The sequence below is a fragment of the Brachyhypopomus gauderio genome, chromosome 2 (genome assembly GCF_052324685.1).
Source record: "Brachyhypopomus gauderio isolate BG-103 chromosome 2, BGAUD_0.2, whole genome shotgun sequence".
In the NCBI taxonomy this organism is placed as follows: Eukaryota; Metazoa; Chordata; class Actinopteri; order Gymnotiformes; family Hypopomidae; genus Brachyhypopomus; species Brachyhypopomus gauderio.
The window spans coordinates 27055013-27079104 of record NC_135212.1 but is presented as its reverse complement, the minus strand read 5'-3'; the positions used below and the strand labels follow the sequence as shown (position 1 = coordinate 27079104).

Sequence of the window (24092 nt, the reverse complement as noted above, 5' to 3'; positions counted from 1 at the left end):
TATTTATTGCTGCGTGCGTCATGACATCACTCCAGAAGCGGTTCCTCCCCCATGTTCTTCTATTTTGACATCTTAACATCAGCACCATCTCGCGCATCCCTTTGCGCGCGCTTTGGGAACGGAGGTGGAGGTGGAGGCAGAGGAAGTCTCCATCTCTCTCTCTCTGCCTCTCTCTCTCTCTCTCTCTCGTTATTTCCATCATAGTCGGTTCTGCGCGGAGAGCCACTGAGTCGAGGGTCTACTGAGGGTCTACTGGACGCATTAACGCAAGTGACTGCCTGCACTGTGATCTCATTCCTAAATTGTTTCTCACGGTTCCTTTTCACAGCATGTCGAGCCTGTTGGAAAATCCGTTGCAAGCTGTGCTTTATTTAAAAGAGCTCACTGCAATCGTGCAGAACCAGCAGAGTCTCATCCAGACTCAGCGACACCGAATCGACACCCTTGAGCGGAGAATGGGGGAGCTAGCTTTTGAGAATCGTCAGCTTCGGGAATCAAGCCACCGTCCCCGTCCTCGACACGACCCTCCCCCGCCCCCTCGCATCCACAGTTTGCCCCGTGCGGCTCAGCGTCCGCGCCCGGCCAGTAAAGATGGGACATCCTCTCTTCAGGCGCAAAGAGCGCAAACTCAGCAACATTCGCCACAAAACATGCAGCTTGTGCCCGCCGTGCCCATTAATGCCAGCCCGGAATCATCGCCGGAGGACACCAGAGAGCCGTGCTGCCGGTCACTGGTCCCACAGACCTCTACCGCTCTCTGTCGATCTCTGGGTATCCCGAGGAATTCTGAGTGAGTCGTTTCCATACATTTAATCGAAGTGGATAGTGAGATGTAGAGTGGACGCATGCAGTTGCCACCTTTGATTAATTAGGTGTGTGGTGTTGAGACGTATTACACGAAGACACCGCGCACCATTAGGATTACATAAGAGTTGACTGTTACTGTATAACTGCGCATCAGTGTAGACCAGGGGTAATCAATTAAATCTTTCCGCGGTCCATTTTTGGCAGATAGCTCAGACCTTAGGTCCGGGTCCGCGGTGGCGAACGAAAGGAAAGTTGTTGAGCGGGGGGGGGGGGGGGGGGGGGTGGCGAACGAAAGTTGTTGAGCGGGGGGGCGAACGTAACACTCAAATGGGTGGTGATCGTAACGTCTGAAAATAAATTCTCCGGTTTAAAATATAGTCTCCCGTTAAAATTGTTTTGGCATTTGGGTCCGTATCCAGTTAATCAGGAATGTGATTGGGTCCGGACAGGACGGCGTTCGGGTCCGGATCCGGACCGCGGTCCGCCATTTGGTGATACCTGGTGTAGACTATGGACTGTGTCGCCGCGCACCAGCGCTTTGGTTACATCCCTGAATAATTCCTCTTGCGCAACGAAACTCGCTCGTGATCAAATTAAAGTCAGGGTCATCTTCAGCGTTTTTGTTGGTCTATAGCGATACCGTCTGAAGGAAGTTTCTGTCAGTTAGATGAGTAGAGTGAAATGTCAGCTTGTGTATGTTTAAGGTGCACAAATCCAATCTTTTAGTAATTAATAGGCTATATCTACACTACATTCATCATTTCTCTGTATACTTCTTGGTTGTTGGATAACACTTAAATTTGCATGCTGTGCCTTAAATACATATATCAGCAGTTTAACCAAAAGAATATATGTATGATTTATTTGTTTTTGTGAGGTTATCGTTGTCATTTCAAACCCATTGCTGCAGTAGTGAAAACGGGCTGGTGATATAGAGGAGTTCCTGATTAGTACCTTAACACAGTCACGTTCATGTGAAAGAGTGCTGAAAGAGCCTATTGCGTTGACATACCCAAATTCATATGCAGGCATGTGAATACACACACACACACACACACACACACACACACACACACACACACACACACACACACACACACACACACACACACACACACACACACACACACACTGTGCAGCATCCAGCGCCTACTATGGTATTAAGTGAAATTCCCATAGACCATGTAGAGATGATCTGACAGCTTCATCCTAATCCTCTCTGTAGTGTGTGTGTGTGTGTGTGTGTGTGTGTGTGTGTGTGTGTGTGTGTGTGTATGTGTGTTTGTGTGTGTGTGTAACTTCTGCTGCTTCAAACTACTGTTCAAACCACTTATCTGCTCCAGTGCAACTCTCACACTGCACTTTCCTGTGTTTATATGTGAAAACCTGTTTATATGTGAAAACGCAGGTGTCCGTTTTAAGACTTCCCAGTTGTCTAACAATGATTCAGCTGTGTGTTACTTTATTCAAATTACAGTAATATCATATTTCCCTCAGAGAAGATAATATTTTCCTTAGTCTCTCTGTGTATGTGTCTGTGTATGTCTCTTTGTTTCTGTCTGCCTATGTGAATGTCTGTCTGTGTATGTCTCTGTGTGTCTGTCTGCCTCTTTGTAGATTGCTTGGATTTCTAGTATTAAAGCATGATACTTACTCCATGGTTTCTCACAATGGTCAGATAGTTTTAAAATATAATTTACAATTGTGTGAATTAAGAATGTTGTGAAGAGGTTTCAACATTTTGCGGCAGTTTTAATACATCATATATTTAATATATCATACTGATGATGGTGGTTTATTAAATCAGTGTGCTGGTGAAGTCAGCCAAACAATTTTGCATATTCACTTTTCCTTTACAGGAGCCAGACTGTCTTGCACCAGTTTTGCTGCCCCGCCCCCGAAGTTCCTGAGAGAGAACCTATTGGGTACTCCAGGTAAGGGTGTGGCCAAAGGTTTTTAATGTAATTCAGGCTGGCAGAGAGAATTTTTAAAGAGTAGGACATGGTAAAAGCTTTCTAATAGACTAGCGAGTGTCATAATTCAGCTTGTCCAGTAGTCTGTATTTTGCAGACTGTAAAGCTCTCTGAGGGGAAGGGAAAGTGCTTGTATTTACATGGCTTCATGGTGAGCCAGCATCAGTGGAGAGAGACATGAAGAACTGAGGTGAGAAGGTGAGGGACTGTGGGGACGGTCCCCAGGCTGAGACACGCCTCAACGGCAGCAGATGGGGACTGAGCGTTTGGACATTTCACAAGTGCAAACCTGAAATATATGAGGTGAAATATCTAAGCTCTGTTCATAGACTTTGATCTCCTGGATCTTCTGCTGCTCCTCCTACACCTAAAACATCTTAGAATTAGAAGAGGAGTCGGCTTTGATTAAGCATTTAGATCTGGTTATCTTCTTACTGAAAATGAACTGAAAAAGAGAAGGAATAATGGCATAAAACACAAATGTCTTCCCCTCCCTCTTCCCCTCCCTCTCTCCTCTCTCCCTCTCTCTCTCTCTCTCTCTCTCTCTCTCTCTCTCTCCTCTCTCCTCCTCTCTCCCTGTGTGTCTCAGGCTTTAAGTCACTTGCTGATTTACCAGTGTGTATCAGTTTATTTGAACCCATGACTCCTCAGTCCTGCAGTCCTTGTGGAGTGAACAGGAGGGCTGCCGGCTGGAGTCCTGGGCAGGGGACCAGCAGTTGTGCCTTCATGCTGAAGTTTGTACCTTGAACCTGGTCTTAAATTTCATCTGACTGCTGCTGACCTTACTGAAAGCCATTGCCCTTAACCTAACTACAGTAGCATAAAAAAACTGGTTCTATTGGCCCTCCTGTTATTGCTTTCTTAAAAAAGGAACATATTTAGTAAAGTGTCCTTTACAGGTGTGATGGATGGCAGTAGACCACAGCTCATGAAACATGGTCTGTTAGTTGTGCCGCTGAGGATGAAGGTGCTGTGTGAAGGGCAGTCAGGGTAGTGCACCCCCCAGACGTCTGCGTTTATGGTATTAGAGGGACCTGTTCCTGTTGTGTGTCTGCATCCATTCAGTACAGTGTGTTTCTGTGCTGGACAATCTCTTTATGGAGAGGGGAGGCTAAAGGAAAAGTGGTGTGTTTGGGAGACATTTAGCCAAGGAAAGTGGTAATGCCATCATGACACATTTGCTTTTTAGCCCTGATTTCATGCTGTATGACACACACAGTCTGTGTGATGTAGGGAGCCTAATGTTTCTTTCACTCTGTGGGTGTTCATGTGTATGAAGAACTGTGGTATTCTCTTTCTATTGTTTGGATAATAATAAAAAAAAAAAATAATATAAGAATATAGAGAAAACACTACTAATAATAATAACAACACAATGCACATTATGCTTTTGCATACATACTGCAGACTATAAGAAATCAGCAACAGGAAGTCAGAGGATATTCCTGTGGAGATCTGGTTAAACTAGCAGTAGCACAGTGTGGCCCTGTGTCTAATTAAGAGATGTTAATTAGGAGATGTTAATTAAGTGATGATAATTAGCTGTGTAGAGCCACAGGATACCAATGCAGTTTAGATTAAAAGATTTCAAATATAGATCAGTCACTTCCCATATCTGAAGTGTGGCACTGCCACAAAGATCTGTGGTGTGTTTTTCTGGAACAGGATAGATTAACTTTTATTAACTTCAGTAGGGTCAGCGGGATCTGTAGTCATGCACTATTCTAATATTATGGTTCGGGGTGTCTCCGCTAACTGTGTTATTTTATGCAAGGAGTCCAGACTTAAAGCAGCACAGCACTTTAATTTCTGTAGCAAAGGCAAGCTCAGTGCTGCTAAAAGCTCTTACTCTCACACTCTCTCACTCTCTCTCTCTCTCTCTCTCTCTCTCACACACACACACACACACACACACACACACACACACACACACACACACACACACACACACACACACACACACACACACACACACACGCATTAGGCTTACTGACAGACTCTCACTCTAATATGAGTTTCTCCAGCTCTGACACACATTTATCTGAATGTTTTCTGAAGGGAAAGTGCTCACTTGAGTCTTGCATCGTGAGTGGCAGGAAAAACTATCAGCGCCAATCAAATGGATCTAGAGTTCACCAAACAAAGCGAGACCAAATCAAGGAAGAAACTCAACTTCCTTATAGACAAATAAATAAATAAATTAGCAGCAGCTTTCAGCCCTTCTTCCTGGGAGCCACATTGTGAAATGTGACCTCACACATTTGCCAGGTAGCTTAGCATCCAAATAGCAGTAACATGAACAATACAGGACACCACTTTAAACAGGACAGGACACCACAACAGGATAGGAGCAAATCTTTCACTTCTTACTCAACTGGCGTTTGTATTTTCAGTATAAAAATGGCATTTTTTCACTTTGCAGTTCAACGCATCCAACGGAAGAAGAGGGAGAGAAGTATGAGGAGAAATATGAGGAGAAATCCAGACAGCCACATGGCCCATCCTGCTCCCACACTCCCGACTACGAGCTCTCACCTGACCTCAAACAAAAACAGGTATGTCCCCATGAACAGATATGTCCCCATGAACTCTGTGTGTGTATATTTGTGAGTGAGTGTGTACATGTGTGTGTGCATGTGTGTGAATGCTGCCATGAAGAAAGGCTGGAAATAATTTATGTTTCCATAGTAACTACTGAAAGAGAAGATGAAAATTAATTTTTTGGTTTGAAAGATTGTTATTCGTGTATAAATTTTTTATACGGGGAATAACTAACTGAGGCAGAGGTTTTATTTTGCACAATAGTCCTCTAAAAATAACAACATAATAAAACAAGCATCCAGAAAAATGAAAAGAATGAAAATTAAAGTCAGTTTCAATAAAATAAAAATATGTATCTTTTTAAACTTGTTATTTCATACTCTTATCATGCTGCGCATAATCAGTCAGTCATTACTATCCTGTGATGGGCTCCACTGACTGTCCTGTATATCTTCTGAACTTACTGTTACATACCAGGTCATTAGAGTTAATGACCAATTTAAAATAAGATGTTTTAAGAGGCAAACGCTTTCTTAGCCATTTTCTTTTTTTCAATTTTGCATTAATTATCTGTAAGAAGTGCAATGTACTGTATGGCAGTGCTTCAGGATTCAGGTCAGTCGCTTCAGGACTCATGTGAGACGTGTCTCAAGTCTCGTCTGTGCTAGCGTCCCTCTGACCGTCTCTGTACAGCGGAGTCCACTGTGGCCCTCAAATGTCCTAAATCTCTTCATTAAACATGAAAACAAAATGTCAATTGTTTACTTATTTGCATATATCGCGTCTTTAAATACTACCATGTACCATGTTAAACAATATAATTTACATTGTAATGTACAACTTAATAACTGATTTAAGGACACGTGGTTGCTCTGTTTTATAAATAACATTATAATATTATAACATTTGAGGCTAGCTCAGTGGCATGGGTCTTACACGACAGCTCGCCATCATGCAGCTTCCTTTGTGTGTAGTTGCTGCTGTGAAAGTGTGACCACTTTCAAGGCCCTGCTTGTGTAAACCTCACTACACTGCTGTTATTGAGAGAGCTACTGTGCCAAATGACTGTCTGCCAAGACCCACAGAAAACAGCCTGCACAGAAGCAACCCGTTAACAGCTGTATCAGATGCCTTTGACAAGTCTATAAAAAAAGAAGTGCAATGCTAATTTCTCTCCAGCACACATACATATAATTTCTAAAAAAGGGGTTGCTGTAGTAATTTTACAATAACCAGGCTAAATATTACACCAAAAAAGATTTTTAAAAAGGATTAATGTAATTTTTAAGCATTTTTAAGCATGTAATTTTTAAGCCTCTCTCTCACTTTCCCTCCATCTTCTTACAGATAGAGGAGTTGGAGCAGAAGTATGGAGGCGCGCTCACCTCCCGCCGTGCTGCCTGCAAGATCCAGACAGCATTCCGACAGTATCAGCTCAGCAGAAACTTCCAGAAGATCCGTGACTCAGTCCTGGAGAGCGGTATCCCGCGACGCATGTCCGTGCGCAGGGTGCGGGTGCAGCGGGACGGCTTCTCTGCGGAGCGTGCTCTGGTGGAAGGGTGCTCTCTCATGGGCATCCCTCTGACACACACCCCCTCCCTGCCCCCGGTCACCTCCAGCACCCTCACACATCTGGAGGACTCCTTTAATGACCAGGTGCTGTCAGGGTGCACTTCTAAGGCACCATGTGTGAGCTATTCTATTCTATTTTGATCTGTTCTCTGTTCTATTTTGTTCTATTCTCTTGTGTTCTATTTTAGGTGCAGTCTTTAGCACGTTCCATAGATGAGGCCTTAAGTAACTGGAGTTCTGTACGTGATGAGGAAGAGGAGGGGACTTCAGTGACCACACCCCTGGGTCCAGGCACAGAGGAGTTACTAATGGATCGTGCTACACTTCAGGAGGCCACACAGAACACCTGTACAGAAAACATGCCTCGCAGTGCCAGCAAACTCATGATGGCCTTTAGAGATGTGACTGTCCAAATTGACAACCACAACTTCCGCCTGTCCTCCTCTGTGCTCGAATCAGTTTCCCTAGGCAACGGCGTCTCCAAGGAAACCAGCTCGGAGCCCCAAGTAGGAGGGAAGGCCGCCGGCCAATCAGAATCTTCCATCCCTGACGAGCCCACGTTCTCAGCCCCGCCACCACCAAGCGAGGAGGCAGACCCAGATCGGCGGCCGAGGGGCGACGGCCTCGAGCCCACTCAGGGAGGCCCGGAGAAGCCAAAGGACCCCCAGAACGTGTGTGAGGCGGCAGAGAGCAGCTCAGAGCCAGTGAGCACCAGCAGCACGTCAACGTCCACTTGCGAGACCATGATCCTCTCACTGCCTCACCCACACTGCCAGGATACCCACTGTGCATCTCTCTCAACGGACACTGCCCGCAAGCGCCTGTACCGCGTTGGACTCAACCTCTTCAACATGTGAGTGCTGGGTGTATGAAGCCAACCTCACGCCCGCCCCACACGGCTGGATGGTTTTTCTGGCTTCGTTTGGGGTTTCACGTTTGTGTACCGCTCTCCCTGCTGGTAAAAATATCTCAGCCATTCCATCCTCCCACTCCTCTGTGGAGGTGCAGGTCTGAGAGGAAGAGCTCCCTAGGTGCTTGGAAGCGTTCTTGATTGTCAAAAGAAGAGTTCACGCAGAGGTTCTTAGAAGAAAAGCTCTTGGAGGAAGAGCTTCCTCAGATCTCAGGAGAAGAGTTCCCTCAGATCTCACAGGAAGAGCTCTCTCAGATCTCAGGGGAAGAGCTCCCTCAGATATCAGGAGAAAAGCTCCCTCAGATCTCAGGGGAAGAGCTCCCTCAGATCTTACAGGAAGAGCTCCCTCAGATCTCAGGGGAAGAGCTCCCTCAGATCTTACAGGAAGAGCTCTCTCAGATCTCAGGGGAAGAGCTCCCTCAGATCTCACAGGAAGAGCTCCCTCAGATCTCAGGGGAAGAGCTCCCACAGATCTCACAGGAAGAGCTCTCTCAGATCTCACGGGAAGAGCTCCCTCAGATCTCAGTAAAAGCACTCCCTTCTTCAGAGTGCTCAGGATTCAGCTACTTCACCAAGGCAGACATTCTAAGCACTTTAGAGCACTAATGCATAGTCTTCACACACACACACACACACACACATACTCAAACATGCAGATGCACATGTATATACATGTACTCACACATACATACGTGCAGTCAGGTTAAAAATAAAATTGCCCAAAGGGGAAAGAGTATGTCTTTGTGTGTGTGTGTGTGTGTGTGTGTGTGTGTGTGTGTGTGTGTGTGTGTGTGTGTGTGTGTGTCTGTGTTTTTGACATTTTTATCTTTTCTCTGATGCTGTGGTAGCACTGAGATTCTGCACTCATACGATATCTCATATATCAACTTCTTGGTTACCACAGTAACCAGGTGAAGCCTTTAGTCTCATCTACAATCAGGCTGTGTTTTAGGGGGTGGTGGGGGGGGGGGATGGAGTCATGTCCCTGTGTCGGTACACGTGGGTGTTTGCATGTGGTGGTGGTGGGAGGGGTGGTGTTAAGAGTAGGCGGTGAGATGTTAAAGTGCTGACTGTAATGGAAGTAATGATGCACATGGCAGGATGCCCTTTGAAGTTCATTTCAACAGAAGACTGCTGGCCAGACGGGCACAGAAGAGAGAGAGCTTCTCAAACGGCATTTTAATCCCTAATGCAACCGTACACTGACACCTGAATGCATATATTGTCCAATTATATCACTAAACAGGTAAACATTTCCGATGTATGAGCGTGAAATCATTATCTGATAGTCATTATGTTCTGTTGGTTTAGGGTCAGTGTTGATGGACATTTGCAAAGTCATGCAGAGTCATGTAGGCTGAGTGTTATGCTGAAGACAGGCGAGTGTGCAGAGGGTTCAGAGTGCAGCGTATGGGAGTGTGTGGAGAGTGATGTGCCCCTGTGCAGAGCTGGAGCTCCTGAGGCCCCAGCAGGGGTCAGTCATGGGGGTGTGTTTGGTGAGGGGCTGTAAGTGTGTCTCGGGCTGTGGTCTGAACGCAGGGAAGACTGGACACAGGCATGATTCCAACAGGGTCCAGATGTTCGGGGGCTTTAGAGACACTTATTGACCAGCACTCAGTTACCCCTGTAGATCCTCCCCTCACATCTTACATAAGCCTGCAGCCTGTGTGCACGTGTGTGTGTGTGTGTGTGTGTGTGTGTGTGTGTGTGTGTGTGTGTGTGTGTGTATGCGTGCCTTTGTTATATAAGCCTTTCCTAATGAGTGCTGTTAGGGGAAATGACATTGTTTGCATAAATTCTGTAGAAGTATAAATAAAACATAATTGAAATATGCTATTAACTGTGTGTTAATGAATAAGAATTTTGTCTTATATTTTTTCTTAGAGAGTTTACTTTATGCTTAAAAAGTCTAAAACCATAAAGTTTTGTTTGAATTTGAATTATTTGAATTTGATGTTTGATGTGCTATGTTACACATATGCTATATATGTATGTATGTGTGTGTGTGTGTGTCCCACATACACATCAGTTGCATATTGGGCTCTCTTACTAAAGGCAGTGAATGACAGAAAATTCATGGAAGTTTGTAGGCCAGGTAATCTTTCAACACATACAGAGAGAGAGGGAGATAGATAGATAGAGAGAGAGACAGAGAAAGAGAGAGAGAGGGTCTAATGCCTAGTTCACACTATACGGTTTTAGCCCTGATTTCCACTTAGAACAGTTTCTGAAGATTGTTGAGAAAAGCCCCAGTTCAGAGTCAAGTCATCGTTCATTCGTGGCTTGAAAATGGGCCCTCCGTCATGCCATCAGAGAGGCTTGTTGCTGCCTTGCAGACACCACAAAGCCATCAAGCAGACTACATATCTGGACCTGCTGGTCAGTCCCAGTCCCATGTGGAAAGTGGGTAATGGCGATCGGCAATGAGTGCAACAATCTACAGCCAATGAGAAGGTTGAGGGGAGGAGTCATACGACACCAGCCAATGACAATGTTGAGGGGATGGGGTCATAAAACACCAGCCAATGACAACATTGAGGGGAGGAGTTATACATCACCAGTCAATGACAACATTGAGGGGAGGAGTCATACATCACCAGCCAATGACAACATTGAGGGGAGGAATCATACAACACCAGCCAATGACAACATTGAGGGGAGGAGTCATACAACACCAGCATCAGCAACGTCTTCAAGCATGGCTGCATCAAACCTTTATCCACCATGTTTTTTCACCTTTGAACACTTTGAAAATCATGTGGCATTAGTATAGAGGAGTAGTAGTAGTAGTAGTATACTTGTGTTTTCAATGTTGAATGTTTCAATGATGTTTTAGACTGCTGTCTTGGCCAAGCTTCCCTTGAAAAAGAGATCATTGTGTCTCAACGGGACTGACCTGGTTAAATGTTAAAAAAATAAATAAAAAAAAGGTTCATTTAGGAATGACAATCTTCTCCATGCTTTCAGAAACCCAGACAAAGGCATCCAGTTCCTGATCTCCCGAGGGTTCATCCCTGACACCTCCATAGGTGTGGCTCACTTCCTGCTTCAGAGGAAGGGCTTAAGCCGGCAGATGATTGGAGAATTTCTGGGCAACAGCAAGAGGTTGTTCAACAGAGACGTTTTAGAGTGAGTCAATTGCAAATTTTTCAACTGTCTTGGAAAATAGATTTTCTGTGGTCAAAATCTGTGTGGTCTAGAACCCTGTTGCTCCTCCCAGAGCCAATGAACATGAACCTTTTAGGAATAAACCAAATGAATGCAAACGAGCCGAGTGGGAATGTTGGCACACTTTCCCTCCCTTCCTGCGCACTCTTAGCTGTGTGGTGGACGAGATGGACTTCTCCATGCTGGAACTGGACGCGGCTCTCCGGAAGTTTCAGGCTCACGTGCGTGTGCAGGGCGAGGCTCAGAAGGTGGAGAGGCTCATCGAGGCGTTCAGGTGAGGAGCACCCAGGTGAGGAGCACACCCATCAGGACATGTGCTCACACACACGGGTACACTCATCTCCTTCAGATCACAGGGTTTAAAGGTTCTGCAGCATCTGCTTTGGCACATGTGCAGAAGGAGGTTGTAATGACCAATGTATTAATTGATCTTTTATTTGTTTTCAAAGACCTAGATAGTAGTGGTTGCTTCTACGCAGCTGCTGTCTGTACTTCCAACCACACAAGTTTTCAAGTATATTTAGGTAGTCAAGCATACTCTTGAAGTATTCTAGTTTATTTAGACTAAAATTGTCTAATTTAAATTTCATTTCAAATTATTTGAGTTGGGGCTAGTTCCCACTTTCTGACTGGATTTCCTGAATCCTCTGATAGTTTTAACCTGTTTTTTCCTAGACAGAATTTGGTGGGATTTTTCAATATTGATAAGACCAAATCACAGAATCACCAGGAAGTTGTGACAGTAACCACCCCCGGACCCCCTCCCCCCTCCCCTGTGGGAGCCTCTGTTAGATGCTGGTTGCATGCACAGGGGCTTTTGTTTAGGTTTTGATATTTTTTGCACATGGTCTTTGTTTTGATTTGTTGCCACAGCTCCCTCAGGTGTTGTGTGTTGTGCCACATTCACCACGCCCCCTGGGGGCTGTTGTTATTATGTTATTATTCACCACTCCCCCTGGGGGCTGTTGTTATTATGTTATTATTCACCACTCCCCCTGGGGGCTGTTGTTATTATGTTATTATTCACCACTCCCCCTGGGGGCTGTTGTTATTATGTTATTATTCACCACTCCCCCTGGGGGCTGTTGTTATTATGTTATTATTCACCAATCCCCCTGGGGGCTGTTGTTATTATGTTCGTATTATGTGCCTCAGTTGGGCACTCATATTTCTTTTTCTGCATGTCTGCTTAGAAATGAAGCTACGTGTGGAGGAAGATGTTTGAATTTAACTGAATAATGCTTGAAGTAGTTCCGTTTTACTATGGTGAAATCTAACACAGTTATAGTTATGATGAATTCATTTAATATAAGTTATGTGACGGGCAGGGGTGAGCAACTAAAAGGAAGCGATCACGCCAAGTCTCAGGGAAAAAGGATGGTTTAATAGAAAGTGTGCAAACCAAAAACCCATGCAATATCTCCAAATTAAGGATATAATGACCAGCGGTCAACTGGTACAAAGACAAGACATATATTGACGAACAAACGACCCTCAGGTGAGACGGATCACGGGCTCCGCCTACCTGAGGGACGCACATGACGTCACAAAACAACAACAACAGCAGCTGCTGTGGACGGAGGCGGCCGGTAGGGGGCCGCCTCACCGTGACAGACCCCCCCACCAAGCCGCACTCCCCTCCACTGGGTGTGTGGCACACAGCGGCTGCACACAAAACATGAAGGGGCAGGAAGGCAGAGACAGGCAGGAACACACCTCCTGCCGTCCGGGAGCTGGAACATAAAACACACAACATTACTCAGCTAACCTCCCCGGGCTGGGCCCTGGACCGACCGGGCCGTTAACACCACAAAACCACGCCCCAGTCAGTCACAGGGCCCTCACGCCCTAACCGGCCCTCAGCCGGTGAGTCCCACAGGTGTGAGGACGAGGAGCTACGGCTCCTTTTTCGTCCCTCGTGTATGTGTGTGTGTGCAGGCTACCTCTCCAAGGCGTGGCTACTTCACCTCCTGGACCTACCTCCTCCCAGAGCTGACCCCTGCCTTCGGCTAGGGGTCACCCCAGCCTCCTGGGGAGCCAACCCCTCCCGGGGCCTCTCATCGCAAGGTGGACTCCTCCACCCAACCCAGGAGCGCCAGAGACCGAGGCCCAGAGCGCCCCCGACGCGGGCTAGGGAGCAGCCCCAAGGGCCTCCTGGTCACCCTGGACAGGAGGGAGGATCTCCTTCCTCAGCAGGAGCTTTTCAGACTGGAGCCTCATGGTCCCCAAACATCCAGGGGCCCCAGCCCACTAGGGAGGGGCTCTTCATGACCGGGCTCCGGTCACCCCACAACACAAGGGGGCTCCTGCCAGGTGGAGACCCCCACAAGGTCCAGGAACACCGCCAAGGAGAAGCACCTGCACAGAACACAGAACACACACACACACCAACACACAACACAAACGCGCCACACCGACGCCCTGCGTGCCATACCCTGTGGCACGGGACCACAACCGGTCCCCCCAAACACATATTTAAGGGGAGGAGCAAGCGTGGAATTACATACAACAACGACATGTCACAAGCACGCTAGGACACAACGAACACGCAAATACTAGACAAACAGAAAATAGTGCGCAAACAGTAAACGAACGGGACCCACACGTGCGTGATCTACATATAAACAGTGGTGACGCGCCGCTCAGGGTCGCACACACACACACACACACACGCAAAACACAAAAGCACGGCGGAGCTCCTCAGACAAAACACCACGCAGACAAACACTTACCACGAGACATGACCACGAACGAAGGAGAAAGTAAAAGAGACTGGCGGCTTCCGAAGGGTGGCTGGTCATTCTGTGACGGGCAGGGTGAGCAACAAAAAGGAAGCGATCACGCCAAGTCTCAGGGAAAAAGGATGGTTTAATAGGAAGTGTGCACACCAAAAACCCGTGCAATATCTCCAAATTAAGGATATAATGACCAGCGGTCAACTGGTACAAAGACAAGACATATATAGACGAACAAACGACCCTCAGGTGAGACGGATCACGGGCTCCGCCCACCTGAGGGACGCACACGACGTCACAAAACAACAACAACAACAACAGCCGCTGTGGACGGAGGCGGCCGGTAGGGGGCCGCCTCACCGTGACAAGTTAAGCATTTTTTCTGTATATGAATTCCATACTGTATTTACAACATATAAAAACACATTTCAGTATATTTGAAATATAATATGGTACCACAAGTGTGTTTTCAGCTGTATACTTTTTGACTTCTGAAACATTGTGTGTGTGTACATATATGTATGCTTATGTTTGAGAGTTAATGGTCTCCTTGGGCTATTCTGAACCACTGAGTCTTAACAAGAAAAATTCATGAGGAGAAAGAGAAGTCCTCAGGCGTGAGGTTGACTAAGTGTGCTATTACTCTCCCCTCCCCCCTCCCTCTCTCATTCTCTCTGTTTCTATCTGCTCTGTCTCTCTGACATTTGCTCCATGGGCACTTTTTATCTTTCTGTTGTGCTCATTGCCTTCTCTCTGCTTCTCTCTCTCCGTCTCTGTCTCTCTTAGTCAGAGGTACTGCATGTGTAATCCTGATGTGGTCCAGCAGTTTCATAACCCCGACACCATTTTCATCCTGGCGTTCGCCATCGTGCTACTTAACACGGACATGTACAGCCCCAACATCAAGCCCGAGCGAAAGATGCTCCTGGAGGATTTCATACGCAACCTCAGAGGTGAGCTGGGACAGGCAGGGTGTTGTGGGACAGGCAGGGTGTCGTGGGACAGGCAGGGTGTCGTGGGACAGGCAGGGTGTCGTGGGACAGGCAGGGTGTCGTGGGACAGGCAGGGTGTCGTGGGACAGGCAGGGTGTTGTGGGACAGGCAGGGTGCTGTGGGACAGGCAGGGTGATGACCTCTGTGATTAGGTACTTACCAGATCCTTTTGCATTGCTGTTAGTGGATAAGATAAACAACATTACCGTCACATATATTTCTCATTATTTAAGCTCATTGTTAAAAAGTGCTGAAACACCATTTATGTTATAAGTGACGCAACCTCAACTCCCTTCTGATATCTAAGTTACATAAATAAGTATTTAGTGTGTCGTCGTCGTCCCCCCCCCCGTGCTTCCCCAGGAGTGGACGATGGCGCTGATATTCCACGGGAGATGGTGGCTGGTATTTACGAGCGCATCCAGCTGAGGGAACTGCGCTCCAACGAGGACCACGTGACTTTCGTCACGAGGGTGGAGCAGAGCATTCAGGGAATGAAGACAGTGAGTTGTCCTCTGTCCAACCGGGGACAGAACCCGTGGACATATAAAGCCTTGCGATTATTGTGTGACTGCATTAGATACGGACAAAACATGGCAAACTGGAATTAGTAGGCCTGACTCGTAATACTGTGTGAAACCACCTAAAATAAAACTGCTGTTTTAAAAAATGATCCCATGTATATTTAAATGGTAAATGATCAGAAAAATCAGCTAAATCAGTTCCATACAGGATGCCAAAGGGCACAAATAACTACAGTTTAACATGTCTGTTGTATGATGACTGAGGCTCAAAGCTGGGTTAGGACTGAAGTGGCCGTCTGCTCCGCGCCTCAGTGAAGGTGCAGTGAACAAATGAAGAAGCTATGCAGAGCGCAGCACTAAAAAAGCCACGAGAAAATGTCTAGTCAGATGGGCTTTCTCAGAGGCTGTGTGTGTGTGTACGATGCAGCGTTCTCATGTCGGTGTGTGTGTGTGTGTGTGAGTTAGGGAGAGGTGTGGAGGCGTTGGGGATGAAGACTCTGGTATTCATTATTCATCAGGCTTAATTTTAGTTTTCAGGTGACATGACTGCAAAGTTTTTGTTCTTCCTGTATGAAATATGTTTTCTTTCCAGGCTTGACTCAGTCATGATATCGATGCATTCAGCTGACATGCCTCAGTTAAGCCTTTTGAAGCACAAGCACTTATACCTGTATGCACACTAGACTGAACGTCATTTCTTAGTAGCGTCGCTCTGTCCCTCTCAGATCCTGTCTGTGCCTCACCGGCGGCTGGTGTGCTGCAGTCGCCTATATGAAGTTACAGACGTGAATAAACCGCAGAAACAAGCAGCGCATCAGAGGGAAGTCTTCCTCTTTAACGACCTTATAGTGGTGAGGAGTTTGCTCACGTGCATGTGCATGTAGACGCTGGGAACGTCACACACTCCCAGTGCAGGACACCGGCAGCTGGACTGAACGCAGGCTTGTTGTGTCTGTGGCTAGATCCTGAAGCTGTGTCCGAAGAAGAAGAGCACCGCCATGTACACCTTCTGTAAAGCCATGGGCCTCCTGGGCATGCAGTTCCATCTGTTTGAGAATGAGTGTAAGCATGAACACAGAGTATCAGTACAACACAATCAATACAACACGACAAACAACACAATCAACACAATACAATCAATACAACACAACCAACCAACAAAACACAATCAACACAACACAACACAATCAATACAACACAACCAAATAACACAACACCACAAACACAACACAATCAACACAACACAACTCAACACAACCAACACAACCGTTCAACACAACACTACCAACAGGACCATCCAACACAACATGACCAACCAACACAACACGACAAACACAACACAATCAACACAACACAATCAATACAACACAATCAATACAACACGACCAACCAACACAACATATTCAACACAACACAACACAATCAATACAACACGACCAACCAACACAACACAATCAACACAACACAACCAACACAACACAATCAACAGGACCATCCAACACAACATGACCAACCAACACAACACGACAAACACAACACAATCAACACAACACAATCAATACAACACAATCAATACAACACGACCAACCAACACAACATAATCAACACAACACAACACAATCAATACAACACGACCAACCAACACAACACAATCAACACAACACAACCAACACAACACAATCAACAGGACCATCCAACACAACATGACCAACCAACACAACACGACAAACACAACACAATCAACACAACACAATCAATACAACACAATCAATACAACACAACCAACAGGACCATCCAACAAAACACGACTAACCAACACAACACGACCAACACAACACAATCAACACAACCATCCAACACAACATGACCAACACAACACAATCAACACAACCGTCCAACACAACATGACCAACACAACACAATCAACTCAACCAACAAGACCAACCAACACAAAACGACCAACCAACACAATCAACACAACACAATCAATACAACACAACCAACACAACACAATCAATACAACACAACCAACACAACACAATCAACACAACACAACCAATACGACCTTCCAACACAACATGACCAACCAACACAACACGACTCAACACAACCCAACACTGCCAAGATGACCAATCAACACAGCCGACTGACCGATCAACCGATCTGACATATGAATGAAGATTATTAAAACATCTTAAATGTATTATTTATTATTATATAAAAAGATTATTAAAACATCTCCCTGTGTTTGTTTTGGGGTGTCTGTCTGTGTGTGCATGTGCGTCTGGATGTGTTTTCTGTCTTAGATTATCCTCATGGTATTACGATCTTGTCTCCATTCTCTTCTGAGAAGAAACAGGTGGTAAGTTTCTGCTCACAAAGCTCTGAGGAGCTCCTGAAGTTTGTAGAGGACCTGAGGGAAAGCATCGCAGAGGTAGCTGAGATGGAACACATACGCATCGAATGTGAGTCACGTGAAGGCGTTGTCTGAAAGTACCTACTGCTTACAGGAATGTTACTGTTACTGACTCATGTACGCATGCGTGCGTGTGTGTGTGTGGGGTGTATGTCAGGGGAATTAGAGAGACAGCAGGCGGTAAGAAATCAGTCTTCTAAGAATAATGGCACCCAGCTGGAGATTCACACCACTCCAGTCTCTCCTGCAGGTACTAACACACCTTTACCAGCAGTAGCATTCATACTGCTCTATGCCTCTGATGAAGACTTACTTTAATATTATGTATAGTTATTTATTTGTGATTTTCAGGGGACCATGATTACTATGACAAGACAGGAAACAACACAGTTGAGGTTTGTGTTAACCAGTGTGTGTGTGTGTGCATCTGCATGCATGTGTTTGGGTGTTTCTGTGTATCTCTGATTGTTGTTGTGTCTTTGTTGCTGTATCTCTGTGTGTTGTCTCTTATAAAAGTTGCCTGTCAAGCTTCTCCTGTTGTTTTTCTATATAGTTAGAAACTCCTGTCCCATGTCCCCTAAGTCTGTCCCCCAGGTGCATCTTATTCCTACAGAGACATCAAGCCCTCTGTGTCCTTCTCCAGCCGTACACAATAATACAAATGCCTTTAAATCCAGCAGGCACCCCTATCAGCCTCAGGGCCACGTAAAGCTCAGGTCTGAGCAGGCTCGCCTAAGACGTGAGACGTGAGGCGCGTGTCCTCCTTCCTCTCACGCAGCACGGGCCCTGCATGTGTACTCGCACATTTTCACATGATCATTATCAGCTGCTACACTCAGACAGTGCATGTGTGTGTGTTCGTTCATGTGTATGTGTATTTGTGTGTGCATGTGTGTATGTGTGCTTGTGTGTGTGCATTCACTTGTGTGTGTGTGTGTGCTTGTGTGTGTGCTTGTGTGTGTGTGTGTGTGTGTGTGTGTGTGTGTGTGTGTGTGTGTGTGTGTGTGCTCCTGCATGCTCTGTGGCATGGCCTGATTGTCTTGTCCGCACCAGAGGGCCATGAGAGAGCTGCAGGCCAGGCTGATAACGCTTCCTGCTTCTGGCTGTTTCTAAACTAGGTGTCAATTCACAACAGGCTCCAAACGTACCAGCTCAACTCTCCACTGGCTCCTCCCACCACCCAGCCTCAGCTGGCCATTCTGCCTAGCGCGGACTCTGGCTCCGCCCTCACCATCTCCCCTGACACGCTCATCCAGTGCCAGCAGATTGTCAAGGTGATCGTGGTGGACTCGGCGGGGCATGGACACGTGGAGGCCTTCCTCAGTAACAACCCTAACCAGCGATTAATCCAATCAGCCGTGTCCAGCCCAACCAGGTCACAGGAGGGCGGGGCCCAGCAGCCGCCCCTGCCCCCTCCTCCACCGCCCTATCATCACAAACACCAGTTCTGCCCTCCAACTCCGCCCCCTCCACAACATGCACTCAGCCATCGTAGGTATTCCAGTGGAACACGCAGTCTAGTTTGAGTGCATGCACACACACCCACACACACACACAAACACACACACACACACTTTGACTGAAGGAATATTCCACAAAAGTGGGTTTGTTTTGTGGGTTTGTATGTTCATTTCACAAACAAGCAAATGTTTTCTGTGCAAGTCTACACTTGCAAACATGTTCCCCTTTACAGAATCAAAGTTGTAAGCTGTTAAGCTAAGTGAATATCACACAGTCTAAATTGTGATCCTATTCTTCTGTATGCAAAAATTATAGGGAATGAATTTGCAGTTCACAAACTTTTCGTAAGGTGTAATAGTGTAATTCTAGTGTCTCCCTGTCCTTGGCTAGACGGCGGTGGCTGCATATGTGTTCACATTTCCCTCGTTTCCACATGGTTCTGCATTGCGTTTGCTCCATTCCTCCCTCAGCTGGTGCGTAGTGTTCCTCAGTCGTCTCCCCATCTAGAAACTCTTGTGTGTTTCCATGTGTTTGCCTGTTCTGTTTGTGTGACCGTGTTGGTCATTAGTGTTATGTTGGATGCTTTTTTCTTTCCTTCGGGCAGGTGTCTACCTCCCTTCCTCTTCTGTCTGTGTTCTCCACCCATGACGTTTGTCATATGTGTCATATCAGTTTTATTTTACTGCATTTTACACTGTTGTGTAACATTGTTTACAACATTTAGAAATGTATGTTTTATGTGGATGTATTAAACAGTTCTCAGTTGTCTACAGCAAAACTAGTAGCCTAACAAACAAGCTGTGTAATCGTAATTTAACATACATATCGCACATACCACGCACTCCTTCCTGGGAGACTTTGCTTTCTGACAAAGGACCAAGTAAAAAAACGAGTAGTTATTCTAAAAGGTGAAAATACACATAAAGTTCTAACAAAATCGAAATCTACAAATATTTCACATACATGTTCATGTAGACAGTACAAGAACCATGGGCTTTGGAATGGGACTGTTACCTACTGGGCCCCATTTTACAATCTTTTCTATTTTTCAACCTATTTACAAAGCAGCCCAGTATGGTCTTTCTGTCACTCACACACACACACACACATACACACACACACACAAACACACATAAACATTTTGTACTCCTCAAATACCTGCTCAGAGGATTTCTTCTGTATAAAAAAAGTAGTCACATAATTTATCAGGGCCTTAGAGGACCCAGAATGAGTATTTTAGATACAGAGTAGTTTTGCCAGATGTACTTATCCCTGGACTTTGATCTCTTTATGAGTTTATACAGCAATTTGTGTTGAACTGCAGTGTGTTTTGCAGGCTTTCCTGTAACCTTTAATGTACAGTGTGACGACCATGAGCACTGTTAGTCTAGTTATGGGTTTCAGAACTGTGGTCTAATGGGAATTTCCCTAAACTCTCTAGATTTGCTTGTAGTTTTCAGTGCTTTGGTACTGTGCATTTCTATGGATTTGTGTACAAACTAAAAGAATAACCTACCTATCTGGAGAATGCTTCAGAAGAGATTCTGTTTGTATCTAGGTATCATTTATGAGACACAGGCTACTTCATTATGGAGTTTCACCCTCTATTCCAGCATGAAAGAGAACCCATCTTCACTTTGGTTGTCATCGGCAACAATTGTAACAAAAACATACCATAATTAAACTAACACCTCCATTAAAAAAACACGTTATCACCTTATGTCCTTCCACCAAGCCCTGCCAAGCCCTGAAGTGCTGTCACTCCTGTACAGTATCTGTGTAGTGTTTTACTCTGATTGGACCTTGCAGGAGTGCTCAGTGGACATCAGGTTTTACATGGAGGCACTGCTGAAGGTACATCTGCTACGTGCAAACGTGCAAATCATAAATGCAGTGGTTTGAAAAGATATTTTAAATTTATTTGTAGATCATATTTGTGTTTACGTCTTAACATTCTCGTTTTCTGTGTTGCATGTCATATAAAAGTTCAATGTCGATTTGCATAAATCTATAATGAGCACATTATTTATTTGAGAGTGCAGAGTATATTTTAAATGCAATTCAGTACAGTAATATTTATTTTTGTTGTTTGGTGAGGGTCAAGGATAATCATTCAGGGTTAATTATAATACTATATATATATATATATATATATATATATATATATATATATATATATATATATATATATATATATATATATGTATATATATATATATATGGGGGATTTATGATGTCATCCTGTGTACAAAATTACCAAGAATCAGCAAAAACAAAAACTTTATGTAGAATATTCTATTTTGTTCCTGTGGGAACAGGTAGCTTTATTGTGATGTTTGCACATGTGGGTTACTCAGATGCAGTGTGCTGTATTGTACCTGCAGTGTTCTGGCTGGAGGTTCTGCTCTTCATACCCAACAAATCCAGAGGAGTCTGGGACTATAACGATGCTCTTTCAGAATCATCATAGCAGCATCCTGTATCAGAGCACTTTAGAGATGTAAAGTCAAAGGGCCTCTGCTATACTAGGGGAATCTTTATGCTAGAGGAGTAGATTGAGAATCCCATTCATTTGAAGCCTCTGTGCTACATCCTGACTGAAAGTGCATGCATTTTTAACCCAAGTTCCATCCTTTGGCAGATTTTGTAAATATAAAACCTTCAGATATCAAACTGCATGTACAGTAGAGTATCGCCGTAAATTCATCAAATCCTGCTGTCATTGTTATTTCTTTAAAAAAAGATATTTGTATTGAGTCATGAAGTTTTATATTGTATAGACACTTAATAAAAAATTCATGCACAAATGGTAAGTGCCACTGAAGTGATAGTTCGTCATCCATTAAATGTCAAAAAACAAAGAAAAGAAAAACATTTGATTGTGTGATTTTTCTTTTTATGCGACTACTGAAATCTAATGTTAAATATACACTATGAAAGTAGTAAAGTGGTGAATTATTTGTCTGAGAAGCTGAACATATTAACACCAAAGTCATCATTGAAACAGGTTCAATAAAAATGTCTGCAAGACATGCAGGATGCCCATTGGCTTTGGTCACACTCTCAGACACAGCAGAATATTTTGAAACAGCTTATTCTGTTTTTGTGCCACTTGTAGAGGGGAATTAGAACAGCACATGTGATGAAAAGGCATGTTGAGGGGAATTTGAAAGCATTACACAAAACTGAAATGAATACATTAATAAAAGACATAATATCTCACGGAATAACAATAAAATCCAGAGTGAAATACAAAGCAGAAGTGGCATTAGACAACAGCCACTTATTTATAGCCTTTCCACTTTAACCAAGAACCAAACAAGTTATGGTGCACTAGAGCAAATCTGTAAAGAAATAGGAAATGTAATGTATTATTACTACTGTTTGTTACTCCTGTTACATCAACTGTTGACAACAATTTGATATTTCAAGAAAGCCTGCTTCAGATGTGTAGAAGACAAGTGGAAACACACACACACACACACACACGATTGCACACATAGACAAAAGAAACACTTAAAAATCCAATGATTATGCCTTATTAATCTTGAATTAAATTGAATTAATTGATTTAACATATTAGTACATATGCTAGATTGGACAATTAATTTACACAATTTTGTATCACATTTTCAAAACTCTAAACACAGTAAACAACATCAGTCTTCAGTGGGCTATACAATTAGTACAATTCATGTTGTTTTTGCACAAAATGCATTCATTTAACATGTTTCTACAATGCTTACATTTGTATAAACACAAGGTTAACCAATAACAAAATTCTGGATAAGTCTTGACTTATTTCCAAATGCTTGCACACAGCATGTCAAAAATAAATACTTAGGGTTCAAAACCTTAAATATCATATAAAATGCAAAGTTCTGCAAAAACAAAGGCAGGTGAAAAGCTATTCCTGTAATACACATGTTTTGCACATACAGATAATTGAAATAAAATGCAGTACAGTAATGTACTTGGTCATTACCGGGCCACAATTTGTCCTGCAATCTCAAGTGCTGGTTTGGTCCTTCACAAGTGCCAGATTGGTCCCTACAACAGTGACCTCCTTCTTTCATTTTTGAATGAACTCTACCAACAACTGGTTCCAGAAGCAGAAATGGAACAGGTGGGGGAAACACGAGGACATTTGTGATGTGACAGTGTAGCATTCCACCATTCTCACTCTCAGTCATCACAAACTGGATTATAGACAATCTAAAAAATTATGTCCCTTTTCCTCTTGCCTTACTCGCCTTTCCTCAACCCCACTGAGGAAATGTTTTCAGTCTGGAGGTGGAAGATGTATGATCATTGGCCCCTTGACCAAATGTCCCTCCTGGATGGAATGGATGCCGGCTGCAGGGGCATGCCAAGCGTTTCTATCCCAGGTGCATGGCAAGGGCCAACCTCAGATGTGATGTGGATGAAAACATTTGGCCAACTGCTGAAGACCATTTACTGTAGATTACCGTTCAGTTTTGTATCCTGTTTTTTCCCCCCATTGTGTGGCTTTTTTGTATACGTGTATTTATACACACATGAGACCATGGATAATTATGTTTACAATTACAGTAATTCTTTTTTGGGTTAGGCTACAATTTACAGTAATGTTCCTAATACAGTAAAATATAACCTTTACTGCAAAACTGTTACAGACTTTTTTTTTGTCTAATCTACATTCCATACAGTACATTACAGTAAATATCACTCATTGTGTAGACAGTATGTTGCCAAAAATGCACACATTTGAGTGAAAATTCCAAAAGAAGCGGATTACAGTAAAAAATGAACTGACAATAAAACAACAGATGTTACAGTATAATGTCTGTTGTTTGCTGGGATAGAGTAAAATTCTACATGTAATACTGTTTCTGTAATGCCATCAACCAACAACTGTGGTTGTGCAGTGACTGACCTTATCTTCTTCTTCTTTCGGCTATTCCCGTTTAGGGGTCGCCACAGCGGATCAAACTCCTCCATCTGGCCCTGTCCT

General features: G+C 44.4%; 1 protein-coding gene across 7 annotated transcripts; it reads left to right on the top strand.

Annotated features, from left to right (window-relative positions):
- The first annotated feature begins 55 nt into the window (after window positions 1-55).
- On the top strand, window positions 56-19877 carry iqsec3b (IQ motif and Sec7 domain ArfGEF 3b). 7 transcript variants are annotated; one of them, XM_076992597.1, is made up of 16 exons: window positions 56-790; window positions 2667-2741; window positions 5203-5335; window positions 6669-6977; window positions 7082-7241; window positions 7353-7746; window positions 10771-10932; window positions 11123-11245; window positions 14493-14659; window positions 15062-15201; window positions 15948-16073; window positions 16185-16284; window positions 17529-17687; window positions 17796-17888; window positions 17990-18033; window positions 18757-19877. In XM_076992597.1, exons 1-16 carry the CDS (start codon window positions 330-332, stop codon window positions 19162-19164), a joined length of 3054 nt encoding a protein of 1017 aa, XP_076848712.1. In that variant the 5' UTR covers window positions 56-329; the 3' UTR covers window positions 19165-19877. The 7 variants fall into 7 exon arrangements, 5 of the variants coding, with proteins under 5 accessions (XP_076848712.1, XP_076848710.1, XP_076848713.1 ...); XR_013125602.1 differs by having other exon boundaries at window positions 7082-7746; window positions 17969-18033; window positions 18774-18840; XR_013125603.1 differs by having other exon boundaries at window positions 7082-7746; window positions 17969-18033; window positions 18757-18775.
- The last annotated feature ends 4215 nt before the right edge of the window (window positions 19878-24092 follow it).